The sequence below is a fragment of the Monomorium pharaonis genome, chromosome 4, assembly GCF_013373865.1.
Source record: "Monomorium pharaonis isolate MP-MQ-018 chromosome 4, ASM1337386v2, whole genome shotgun sequence".
NCBI lineage: Eukaryota > Metazoa > Arthropoda > Insecta > Hymenoptera > Formicidae > Monomorium > Monomorium pharaonis.
The window spans coordinates 2,392,515-2,406,546 of record NC_050470.1 but is presented as its reverse complement, the minus strand read 5'-3'; the positions used below and the strand labels follow the sequence as shown (position 1 = coordinate 2,406,546).

Below are 14,032 nucleotides of genomic sequence, written 5' to 3'. Positions count from 1 at the left end.
CGATGAAAAACCTGTGAACCTGACTTTGCGTCTGGCGAAGTAATCTTTCTTTCTCTCTCGAAGAGAGCATCTCTCGAGCGAGGAGCGAGACGCCGCAGGCGAACGAGTCGCGAGCGAGAGGAGAGAGAGAGAGACGGAGAGAGTACTAGCGCGCAGCGTCTCGAGAGAGAGCGAGAGAGAGACGCGCCCTCCAGCGCGAGATCGCTAGCGCGAGAGATAGGCAGCGCGATACGAGATTCATCTCTCTCTCACGCGCTGCTCTCTCTATTGATGGTCTATCATCGAGCTCTCTCTCTCTCTCTCTCTCTCTCTCTCTCTCTCTCCTCTCTCTCTCTCTCTCTCTCTCTCTCTCTCTCTCTCTCTCTCTCTCTCTCGTCTTCTCTCTCTCTCTACTCTCTCCTCTCTCTATTCTCTATCTATCTCTCTCTCTCTCTCTTTCTCTCTCTCTCTATCGTTAGGTCAATTCCAACATGGGTCGTCGCCGACGACACGTTTTACTTCGCCGGCTTTGCAAACTTTATCGAAGGCGTCGTGGATTCTATCGCGCCGTTAATTAAGGATAATGACCCAATACTCCCTTTCCCCCGAAGACATGACTGTATCCTTTTATCCGCGTTTATATCTCTGCCAAGTCAGAACAGAATTAAACTCCGCGATAATAAATTGTTACGTGAACTTGCATCGTGGAAAGAAGATTAAAAGAGAATCGGCAATTTGACCGCGGGATGGATGTGCTGTATGATGAAATATTTTGATATCTCATTCAGATACTCTTACAAAAATAACATTATTTAATATTACAATGCACTGTTCAAAAGTATCAGATGTACATAACGTAATAGGACTTTGTGAAAAAGAATTAAAAAATGCATTAGATGAGCTACTGGCGAGAAGATCATGTAAGTCGTAGTCTGACATCGAGGAGGAAAATCTGCGAACTTTCCTACTCGTCTTACTTTCTTCAGGAAGCCAACTAAATTTGACACATTCGACTCCAACTTATCGACTCAGATGGAATAAAATATTTACAAAGTTTATAGGCGCGAACAAGCGGCACGTCTCGTAATTTCTCACGGTCGATTAGATCAGCGGATTTAATAACCGGGATTTTCCCCTCCTAGGTGGCGCTAGTGATTAGTGATATCGCGCGAGAAACTGTTCGATATTAAAAATGGAGTTAAATTGACCCGCCGGTAATCGGTGTAAGCGGATCGGATTCTTTGATGCACTTTCGCAACTAGAATCGGAAAATGCAAATTGCATCTCGAATCCTATTAGATGGTAGGAAAGTCAATGCTTACGGAACCGTGGAAGCATTTTAATACCCGCAAGGAAGATCTATATTTGAGTCTTAATTTTAATTTTAATATATTTGTTATATATTTGTTTTGAATTTAGGAATGAACATTAATTGGAATTAGGTAATGAAGCAAATGTTTAAATGACAAATTTTTTTTTATTTTATTAGCAAGATATAGAAACAAGATCGAAAAATTCAACATTTTTAATGCAAGCATCCTAGGTTTCGTACAGATTAAATTTCTCGAATTTTTGAAAATTTAATTCTGCATAGGAATTGTTTTTGTGCGCGTGAATCAATGCAGTGTCCTTTGGACGCGCCTAATTCTATGTCTATTGTGCAATAATCCAATAATGCAGTAATTCAGTAATTCAGTAATCGGTCTATTGTTAATTGTTTGAGAATGCTCACTTACATTAGCATTAACTTTGATAATGATCATTTGAAATTCACTGTTACAGCATAACGGTATAGTGTGATAAACGGATATTGTGTAAATGTGGTGTCACGTTTTAGACGACGTTTTAGACAACGAAGAAAATCGTCAGAATTGTGCTGCCGACACAGACAAATGAGGATCTGCGCATATTTCGTCGTTAGTAAAGATAAGAAACGGCACGTTTCGCGCGTTAGGGCCGCAGCCATTCCTGTACATTAGCCGGCAAACAATGATAGAACTTAGCGTTGAAATTGGATGGCTTTAATCGAGTGGAATGTCTGAGGACAATCTTAAGTTATCGTGTTTCGCCGTTGCCTTGACGTAACTAATTAAGTGAATCGTGTTAGCTCACTGTAGGATGGTGCACCCTTGTTTCTCGAGGGCGTAATCTACAACTCTTTACTCAATTCTTCAGATTTCAACTGTATCACGGAAAATACGAGGCCGAAATGAAATAGATATAACGAGCTGTGTCTCAAATTATAAATTATAAGTGTAAAGTTACATTGTGATATTTATTCATGTTATTTAAGGAAAATATATGTAAGTAGATTTATAGAGATGTATGTTAGAGGGAGAAAGAGGAGGAAGGGGGGGGGGCAGAAAAAGAAGGCGAAAAATATAAAACGATAATTTTTGTTAAAATCAATGAAACTGAGAAAAGTAGGTTACTGTGGCTCATTAAATATCGTTTGTAAGCCCACATTGGCAAGCTGTACCGTGTGAGTATAATACAGCACCAGGTAGAACAAAATCGCTTAAGTAAAAGTTACACAGCTTGATGAGAGCTTTCAAGGCACGTAGAACTTTACTTTCCCTTCTATTTACATTTTTAACTTGCTAGCCGACCCAGCGGACTATGCCGTGGCCTTTTAACTCTGGCTCTCTAAGATAAAGATCCTACCGTCAAAATGGAATAAAATTTGGTTTTATCCTCGGCTCTTTTCTCTTCGTTCGCCGCAGTGAAATTTTTTTTAACTTTTTTTTAAATTTTTGTCATTGTAGAATTTATCCTAGAGCGTACTTCACCTAGAATATTATTTTTGCAATGTGGAAAAGATAATATCTAGTTTTGTAATGCGATTTAAAGTTTAATTAGTTAATTATTTATATTTATATTTGTACTTTAACAGGCTATAGCTTTTGACAATTTTAATTATGTTTGATAAATATAATAATTAAAGGTTAATAATACTTAAAAGGTTATTGATAATTAATCATAAAGAATGAAAGTGTGATATTAATTTTTGTTTCAAAGAAATATTGAAATTTTATACAGCGAGGAAATATTTTTATTAATTAATTTTTAATTAATTGTTAATTTTTTTCTAATTATATATATATTTTCTTTGAGAGAATATTATTTCAGGTGCTTTTATTCGTGAACATCGCTTACCCGATAATAACTAATAAATTTCTGGCCGAGTTTAACGGAGCAATCGTCAACAGCGTAGTCAATGCCAATCAGTTAATAAAGTCATACGTAGTATTTAGTAAGTTTGGTGACTGTTCTCTCTCGTCTCTAAACTAGGTGGAAAGCTGTCGATGCAAAAGCAATTATCGAACAGCTGTCACGACATCCATACGTACTGCGTGAACTATTTTGAAGTGAAACTTTTAAGTTCGTAAAGGGAAATTGTTGATCCTCGTATCGAGTTCTTATCACTGACAAACTTCGCAAACTAACTTAATGAAATTTGTTAGAACAGTTACGTTTTAATTTCTTTTATTGTGACTTTGTTGTATTTTTAACGTAATATTACATCACTCTTTCTGCGAAAAGAAGTTACAACTGTTACCTTTGCAGTAATTGAAAAGGCGATAAAAGTGAATTAACACACAGTTCAATTAAAAATCACAGCTGGAAATAATTTTGATAAATTATTTTATTATTTGCAAAATTGGCCAAGAGGTAAGGAACCATTTATGTGTTAATTCTAAGTCGCAAATGGCGCGTTTCCAGTGAATATCCTCCTTATTTCATTGTAGCAAGCGTAAGATATTGAGCACGAATATACGAGTATCTTGTTTCTCGAGTAAATAAGCGTGATAAGAACATTTACAGACTTAGCCAATTTGAAGAGCGGAATATCTTGCAGCTGATCTCTCACGAACGCAAAGTGTCCTTCGCCTAGTCTGTACGTAAACTTTGAGGCACGATTAATAGCCGCTGTTAGTGATTGATGTTGACATTAGTACCCAGGGCTGGGAGCGATATGACTATTTCGTTAGGGGTCGCTCCGCCAATGATCGATCCACAGTCAATATACTAACACCAGGCCATCGAATGTCGATTAGGTAGCAACCGTTTCCCTCGAATTTTGGTTGACTCGCACGGTGACAGAGATCGGGCTCCCGGTTTACGAGCTTAATGCCGCGCGATGCTTTATTGCCCTTAAGCGTCGTTGTCCGACGCGTTTTAGTAGCGGATTTACGCCCAGGTTTTCTATCACCGCAAATTTATGAGGGTCTCGTTTGATTACTCGCTAATGAAGTTCCAAGCCTTTTCCCGGAGTTGTAATTAATCAATGAAGCTAAGTGTATGCTTGAGTAATTATCTCATGGAATAGGATTTTACAAATCTTGTAGAAAAAAAAAACATTAATTTGATAGTTATCTGTTATTTATTTTTGGACTGATAAAGTGATTGCTGTGATTGCAAAAAATCTTTTTTACAATTTATTCTTCTTTTTAATAGTTGAATCAAGAGATTATTTAATGAGGGATGAATATTTAATATCAATTTCTTAATCTTTTTCAAATATTTGAATTTTGTGAATATTAAGACATAATATCTTATTAAATATTAAAAAATACGTTAATTTATTCGGCAAACTAATACGCGAAAAAAATATCAGAGAAAAAATTAAAATATTAGAATTATTTTTTAAAATTATTCCTTGAAAGATTATTGAAAAATATCTTTTCTTACATGGCGTATGTTATATTTTTTATTTTCTACTAACATATTTCTCGAAAAACAGTTTTCTGCTCTACACGACTATCGGATCATAAAGCGCGACCTCGAGATTACCTATAATATATTAACACGTGTGTATTCCAGCTGTCATAAAAATGCTCATTTTTCGCAACATGTAAACAGGTGGCGGCGCAAGCTTAGTGTGATTCTCGTGATCATAGTGCACGTAGCTCGCGCGACACGCGGATGTGCAATGCGCAAATGATAATTCCGTCGCAGTGCGCAGAGACGTAATTCGTGTGTAGCTCACATTAGCGGCCAGTGCATAACGTTTTTATGGTGAGACTCACGAGAAATTATTTCGCTGCGGAATAAAAATGTTTACGCAGTAAAAGCAACGGTGTTCGTTCCTATTTTATCCGTGATAACTTTTCGGTTTTGTCACGTCTCGTTCGTCGGTGCAGTGCGCAAACACGCTCGGCCGTTGCAGAGTTTTGCATGAAACGCTTTCTCCTTTCTCCTTTTTTAACGATAGACGCGCGTTTATCGTTTTGCGCGCTGTAAATGTGTGGGACCTAATTTTGCGTACGAAATGAAATTACGTTTTTGCGAATTCGAGGGATTATTTACAGCGGGGATAATTGAATATTGCTTTTATGTCTTTCGGTGTACTCGTACGTGATTTACGCTCGCGAGTTTATTCTAATATATTTTTATAATTTCAAATATGCTACAATGTTACAATAATTTTCAACATTCTGTTACAATAAGCAAATTAATTCTCATCGGCGGTACATTCTCTCCTACATAGACTACATTTAACATCACAAACGCTGCACTTTGCGATATTGATTAATATTACCGTACCGTTGAAAATATCAATTTTTAATATTGCCATGTTGCGCGACGAAGATTAATTTTGGTGATAAATTGTAAGTAATTTACGCATCTATTTAATTAAAGAAGGTGACTCCATTTTTAATGTGATATGGTGTTGCGTTAAAAAACAGCCGAGGAAACATCAGGCTGCAAGTGTACGTGCAGTTTTTTACATATACTGCATACTTTATGAAGAATAAAATATAAAATGCCCGGCGCTGCGATGAAACTTTCATCGACGATCGATTGCCATCTCGAACGGGAAGCACGGATTTTGCGCCAATGTCCCTGTAATTCTCAACGAAACGTTTAAAAATTAGTCGGCTGCCATGTTCTTCTTTAGTTGTACAGATTTTTACATTTTATTTTACATGTATTCCTCATATTTTCATTGTCTATATCCTCCGAATTTATGAACTTCGTTCAATCTCCTCGTCTCATTACGTCGCGATTTAATATGCAGAAAAATATTACTTTAATATCTATTATATGAAGTTATAACTAATCGCACAAAGTCACATTAGGACATTTAGTGCGTAAAAGCAGTCACGACGTTCCTTTTGTAAAATTCAAAATTATATAACGAGGAAACTCATTAAATTTAGCATGAATTATGAATCAAAGAGCTGAATCATGGTCCTTTACCTTAAATATATTCATAACGATGAATATACTCGTAGTTTAGTTTCCTTTGGTGACATAATTAACCCGTTTATACTGAATCATATATCCGTGATACTTGCTATAATAAGGCATAAATATAATTATGTAACTCTGTGTATTTGGAAATTCACGTCAGACGCAGCCTATTATCTAACCGACTAACTAAATTTGTCTAAAGACTCATGGCGAGAACGTAGTTTTGATTACAATAATTAGATACTCGGTACTCTGCACTGTTTGATAATACGTGCCGATCAAATTGTGTCACACAAAACAGCCGTGTACATAATAATAATTATAATTCTTTACGGTGAGATAAAAGACAGAAAGAAAGTAACAGCGAAATGAATTATATTTCCATCTCTGTATTTGTCATCGGCATATATTAAAAGACATCCAGTATAAATGAATTGGTATTTTATTATACTTTGTCTTCGCATCTCTTATCTTTGTTTATCATCTTTGGAACACTGATAAAAGTACTACCAAGTACTGTTTCGGTATGATTTTATTAAGTAATTAAAAGATATGGCGCAAGCAATTAACTGAAGATTCGACAAATCCAAGTGTGTAAAAAGTTTCATTATGCGTAAAAACAACAGTAAAAGATTTCAAACTACATGTCTGAATGTGCTTACACTCATCCTTTATGCAGTACAGTGTTATTTATACACGGAAAATTAAATTACACTTGAATAAAGCACTTTTTATAAACTTGAATTTGCAGTACGTGCCTGTAAAAACAAGCTTCTGTAGACGAATTTTTATATTAAAAAAAAAAGGGGGGATTTGTAAATAATAATATGTCGGTATCACAGTAACACTATGTCACATATAACATCAGTTAATACGTGTTCTATCACCTCATTTTTTCTTTCTTTTTTTTAAATTTACTTCATTTTTAATAATAAATTGAGCATTAATTACACATGATATGTAATACACATTAAATCACATACGAGAAGAAAATGCTATTTCTCAGTTAAAGCGAATCTTGCTTAACATATTTTCAATAGCAATTATTAAATATATATTTCCAGTTTTATATATTGGGGTGTGTTTTACTAAAAATATCTTTTATTTAATAATATTATAGGAATGTTAATTCTTTAAATCAGAATATAGCCACGGAAATTTTATAGCTAGATGCGGGATTTGATCGTAAATAGCGAAAATTCGTGCGATGGGATGGCAATGGAATTTCGCGACGTCGTCAGCTAATTGTAAGCATTCCCAAGTCGCTAATTAGAAAACTAGAAACTGCGAACGTTATCTCGCTCGGGAGAGATAGCAAGCTTGGCGGAACAACACGGCCGGAAGAACTAGAACCATATTGTTTGAATTATGATGTAAATAACGCGAAGCTAAGACATTTACTAAGCCCCACGGAAACTTTTCAATGAATGTACTGATTCTGGACTATTATACATACGATATCAACGTAAACGTTCCGAAAGTATCCCATTGTGGAATGTTAAACGAAATTTTATCGCATTCGTATCTTTTTATTTTGCGAAACTTGAATTCTAAAGGAAAAGTGATGGTACGAATCCAAATTGGAATTAATTACATAGAGTGTACAAGTAACTTTGATAAGTGTGTCTCAGCATTGCGACATACTGATACTTTCGTTGGTTTTATCGCGTCAGCGAAACTGCTTCGCGAGACTCGCGAGTAACTCGTCACTCTTAAGTCTGCACGGATCAGTCATTCTATAACGACGTGTATGCGCGCTGTGCACAGAACAAAACAAAATGGTATAATAATTTTAATTAAAAATCTGTTTTTTTAATCTTGAATATATTTTATATCATTATTTATAAAATATCCAGCGTTTGACAGCTGTATAAGCATTTATGCTTTCGAACAATTCTATTTTCGTAAATTTGTTTTAGAACTTGAGTGTCGCTTCAATTTTTACATATTAAAGCTTACAACATATTTGAAATAAGTCGCATATTCTTGCATAACTTACAATTGTAATATTCCATCAGTGTCCGACAACAATGATATTGGACTATTTCGTCTCTACATTTTATTCAGCTTCTCCATTTCCATTGACATTCGCAGACATTGTGCGGTTATTTCCTGAAAAATAATCCAGGCGAAAAGTAAGTCAGGATCCGGAAAACCGTGAAGCGTTCCAAGAATACAATGTGCCATTTAAGTTCCGCGATCCGTGGCGAGACACAGCAGAACGACTTGTCGTGGGGAATTCTTCATTTCGTACCTAGAATTTTGTTCAACGGGCACGAAAAAAAGTTATGAATTTTAATGACGATTGAGTAACGAATGATTGAGCATTTTGTTCTCTAATTCTGTTCTTTAAATTGCAATTTTTGCTAAACTAATGGTATTCAGGGTGACGAGAGCTGTGCCGAACAGCTTCCATGATTCATTCGGTAGGGACTATTAGGGGTGTTATGATATAATCAATCATTCACGCTGTAGAAGTTTGCTGGAAAAACATATTTGCATTATGCACATACACACCCAGATACACACATCCCACGTCCAAAGTACGTTTACTAAAACTTAATGAAGTACTGCGAAAAAGCTATTACATTTTTCATTATTAGTCTAAATTACAGGCGGATATTTGCATCAGTATATATTTATAGTTAACTTAATTAACGACGCGTAAATCTTATTTAAAGCATGATTTAATAATATAAAATTAGTGAATTGATATAGCTTTAAAATATGATTATATAATTTAATCGTCGTTAGTTTCGCAGAAAATTGTAATTTGAATTATATTCTGAAGTTATAAACGATGCATCTGATTTGTTTTAATAACCGCAGAATACAGTCATGTTTTGGAATGTTAATTCAATAAATTATTTATAGTATTTTCGATGTACATAGGTAGATACAGCCGAATGCCGCTTGTTGCTGGCGTTCAACACTGCAAAAAAACATCGTACTTGGTGGGAAATATCGATCGATACTTTTTCCATGTACATAACACACAGTGACTAATTAGCACACTTTTCATTATTTCTTGTTTTGCATATTATATAATTATGTAATTAACATGTTAGTATTTTACATTGTAAAAAGTGTATATTATGCATTACGATAATCTATTTTTTTATAAAACTTCCAAACACGAAAACGCGTTTGAAATGCTACTAATAATACGCAATGTTCCTTCCCTGTATGTCTATTGCCGCTGTAAAACTGCTACGTGACTTACATAAATTTCATTCTGTTTTCATCCTGATCTTGAAATCGATGTAATTTCAATGAATCTAAATTTCGACGCTGTGAAAACGTATGAAAACGATCCCTGCAGTCTCTTCGTGGAAATAGTAGAAAATAGTAGGAGAATTTGGAATTTCTTCCGTAGCGTCGAGAGTTGGGTTCATCAAAAATTATGTCCGGTCTCAATATACTCGAACGCGGACTCTAACGCAACTGCTGCAAAGTGCCCTCACGTTTGTTTCTCGCGTGCACAGTGGACGCGCGGTTGAACATGTTAAAGTCGCTCGGTATCGGAGCGAAAGATTTATCCTTACCGCCTTTACCGCCCACGGTTATCCAGGCGAGCGCAATGGCGAGCGACAGCGGGTCTGGTAATGCCGCATCCACGAGCGCCAGCGCATCCGGAAATTGTACTACTGTTGTCTATGCGTTTCCGGAGGAGGATCACTTGGTGGTAGGATACCTGAACGAGTGGATCAATGCCTACTCCTTCATAACGAGTGAGTACACCAACGGTCGATCGTTACTTTCAGCTGGTAAACCACTCGGTAAAACGCCGTCGCTATCGACCCCGACGACTCTTGCCAGGGGTGGATACGGTTAGGGTAGTTTGCCCCACGGGGCCGAAGGTTGGCGAAAGATATTTATCTCCCCGTAGCTGCCTGAGCATCTTATGACACGTGTATGTAAAGAAAGCTATCTGGGTTCTCGACGAGGCCTCCGGCTAGTATTAAACAGTTTGGTTTTGGATGTTGAAAATATATGTCTTTATTTTTTTTTCCTTTTTAATCTTGTCGTAATTATGACGCTAGCTTTCGTGTTGTGTCTATGATGGCGTCCGAAACCGAACTTGAAATTGATCGGTTTGTATTACGGTATTGAAAATACCGATATTTGGAAATCGAAAAATAGCTCTCGAAATGTTAGATGTGACCATTGATTGATTCTTGACTGGCAAATGTGAGCATTGTGTTTGGCGTTGCATTGTTTCCAGTAGTAATTATTATAGTACGGCATGTTGACTAGTTTTTCCTTTTGTTTTATAATTCTATAGTTCGAGTTTTATTCGAACGTCACGTTGTCTGAACGTAACGTACATACATAGATGATTTATATACACAGTGTAGATTTACAAATTGGACAAAAGCAGATTATTGAACGAACAAAAAGAGAATAGGAAAGAGAAATTGAATGCTTTCCTTTTGTGTATTGTTGATAATGCTTGAATCTGCTATTGTCGATATTTCATGGAGAAGAAAGGGGGGGGGGAGGGAGAAATACGAGGGATTTAAAGTGTTCGTTTAACGTGATGTCTGCAGACAACCAAGAAAAGTTCTACCTCTACATTATTGTATCGGTCAGCGCCGGTATCCTGCTCTTTCTGGGGTTAGTTATCGGCCGCCTATTAGTCAGCCGGCATCGCGCCAAGAGGGACGCGAAGTTCCACGCGAACAACGAGACCCTCCCGAATGGATTCACCGACGATATTTCCGAGATCGACGCCGATATCGATCTCACCACGCCGGTTGCAGTGCCAATGCAGGACGCCAGGTAAATCTCTCTTGTCGACAAGAGGAAAGAATTAACTCCCTTCTGTCATCATGTGAAAATTAATAAAATCATTTCACAGCATAAGTTGTTTTGCTCTTATTTAAAATAACTTATTGTTTTGACACTTGGATATGTTAAAGATTTAACAAGGACTGGTTTTAACACAAATACAAGATATTTTCTACTGTGTACATATTTAAATTTCAAGTAGATACTTTTCATTGTAGTCGCGTGCACATAGTGGAATTGTGTATGTTTTTGGAGTCTTTTTTTTATGTTATTCTTGATGATAGAAGGGACAAATTATAACGTAACTTTAACTTTTTGCATGGCAAAACTTTTAATTATATATTTCAATTATAATTTCTTATATTGTAGGTTGCCCGAAACTCAGTTGGCCGAGCGGCTTCACGGCGAACGTTACTACGCCGACACGAGGATACCTTTGTCGCCGACAAGCATTCACGCCACGTCGGTATCTCACGCAACCAATACGGGGATGCGCGTCGATCTTGGGAACCATATGGTTGGTACGGATAATCTTCACACGATTCTCCGCACGGAGAATCCCCGGAACCTCAACAGCAAAAGCTATTACTACGGCTGACAAGAAGAAGGGGTTGTCCCACGCGAGGGACGACCCCCATCCTTGAGTCCGGTACCGGAAGTTAGCACGCGAAAATATTGCTTTTAATTGTGTGAGAACGGAAAAAAATACGGCAAGGCAGGCACTAAGTCGCACCAAGCCGCTGTAAATTACGTTGAAGACGTTGAACAAATTATCATTTGTTGCACCGAATTTCGGTACATATTGTGACAGATGTGCGATCTCAGATTTGTCGGTTGTCGATGGCAAGCGACTGTTGTCGATGATTGCTAAAACAGACTGGACTTGTATATCTGTAAAACTCGTGTCGTCCATTTCGAAGATTTGCGAAAAATCTCGAGTAGAAATGTATAATCTCTATCATCAGCAAGGGTGGTGTGGGAGAGGAGTGAATGAAACACACACACACACACACACACACACACACACACACACACACACACAGTTAACATTTGCGTGTTGCAATATTGCTACGAGAACAATGTCGATCGATTTGTAAATGTGTACAAGAATGCTTGAGGGAGGGGTTTCTTCGACTAGAACTGGAATAGTTTTAAGGACCAATGCAAGTATTTTATACTTTGCGTTGAATTGTGCATTTAAGCACGACAGAAAGACAAAAGTGACACATCAGACGTGACAGTATTTAGCATTCAATATTGTCATCACCGAATACGCAAATGGTATCCAAAGTAGACATGTGTATCGCGAATAATATTTATTTCTTGGATTATTAAACTGTAAACTCGGTGGATTTTGAGTTTTCGTCGTTTACTAGATAGACATATCTTGCGGAAACTGTGTTATCGACCTCACGTCGACACTCGCAATCTACTCCATTGTATACCTTGTACTCACTGTATACTCAACTGTATACCCACGGAAGAAACTCACGAGGCGAGTTTTCCATAGAGCATATCGATAATTTGTCGATAACCTGCGTTCGCTGGTAACTGGATTCCTAGGACACTTCTTATTCATAACTGGTTTGTAGCGGTCTGTGCTATATCGGTGAAAGAAATTAACGGATTCAACATTAGTTTCGAGAACGTTGATGACAATGTGTAAAAAAGCAACTTGGAAATGTTGAGTTGTTTATGTGAGTAAAGTCTTGTATATAATTTTCTCGGTATCGGAATCCTTAGGCAGACCAATTTCTGTGAAATCTTTCAAGGCAACCGTGTTAAAAGTCAGTATATCACCCAAAATTTTCTCAAAAACCGATCGCCTCTGTGTGCCAGTTGAAAATTGTTGACTCCACCGCTGGAGGAGCAGCGGCTGTACGCGTGAGTGATCACGCCCATTCACTCTTAAGAAAAAAATCTCTCAACGAACTTACAGCGGTTTTGTATATCGAAGCTGCCACAGTCGCTGCCATAGTCGAGACGATTTTTATAGAAAAATTAATATGTATGTATATCATAATGTAAATAGAAACATGTTATGTACAGAGAGTAAGTAAGCGAGAGAGAAAGATGGGGGGACGCGCGTAACGAGACTTAAATCGGAAAACGGTCAGAGATTGTGACTGGAGGGCTGTCCTTCGTGCCATAGAATCGATTTTGCAATTGTGCGGGAAAGCGGGAGAGCGCGCGTCTGTCGAGCCAGCGAAAACTCTCCCTCGCGGGCGATCGCGAGAATTAGTACGTAATAAGAGCTCGGATTTTCCTTCTTCCAGAAGTGTGTAAACCGAGTGCACCTTCTTCTCGTCTCTCATGATGCGCAATCTTGTTTGTCACATGTTTTCTCAGCTGGATATTGATCGCAAGGATTGTACGTACACAGGAGCAATGACAGGGTCGCGTTGCTGTTCGATGAAATCAGAACGTTACAAAGAAGTTGTCGTATCTAAAGGTAATCAGACAAGGTGAAGCTAAGAGTCCATTGACCAAATAAAACTTAAAAATATATGTATACTTCTTTTTCAAAGAAAATTTCAGAGAAAAATTCAAGTGTTTTTTTTAAGAAAGTTGTTTTATTTTTCTTTAAAAAAAAAGAATTTTAATTTTTATATTTCTTATATAATTTTACATTTTTTGTTATGTAATATTTTTTAATAATTTTATATTAAAAAATTTTTCTCGAAGTATATTTTGATTTTAAACACGGTAATACACTCACTTACTTAAGTGTAGGATAGGAAATAAATTAGAATTCCATTTTATATAAGGAAAAATTATGACAGATTGCGTATCACGGGATCAGGTCATTATTATTTGTATTGCGAGCCGTAATGCAATTTAATGCAATTTCGCTCAACTGCCCCCGTAATGTATGACAAATCCGAGCTCCAGCAAGCCCGTTCTCGTTGTTTGTTTGTACGTCGTTCGGTAAGTCGTAATCTCCTGAACTTACACACACACACACACATATACGTACAGTGTCGTTATGACGAATCGATCTCGCGAGCATCCGGCGACGCGGAGTCGCATTTTCGACACATCAGCGAGGTCGTTAACGCAATAA

The 14,032-nt window shown here is 37.1% G+C and overlaps 1 protein-coding gene across 3 annotated transcripts in view; it reads left to right on the top strand.

Annotated features, from left to right (window-relative positions):
* LOC105837387 (protein eva-1) overlaps positions 1-13,464 on the top strand; it is a 139,779-nt gene extending 126,315 nt beyond the window's left edge. For 2 of the 3 annotated variants that reach the window (XM_036286276.1, XM_012682136.3), the window contains exons 7-8: positions 10,728-10,959; positions 11,338-13,464. In XM_036286276.1, the coding sequence (XP_036142169.1) occupies positions 10,728-10,959; positions 11,338-11,566 (461 nt within the window). In that variant the 3' untranslated portion in view covers positions 11,567-13,464. Of the gene's footprint in view, positions 1-9,662; positions 9,909-10,727; positions 10,960-11,337 lie in introns of all 3 variants that reach the window. The other variant, XM_012682135.3, reaches the window with a different exon arrangement.
* The last annotated feature ends 568 nt before the right edge of the window (positions 13,465-14,032 follow it).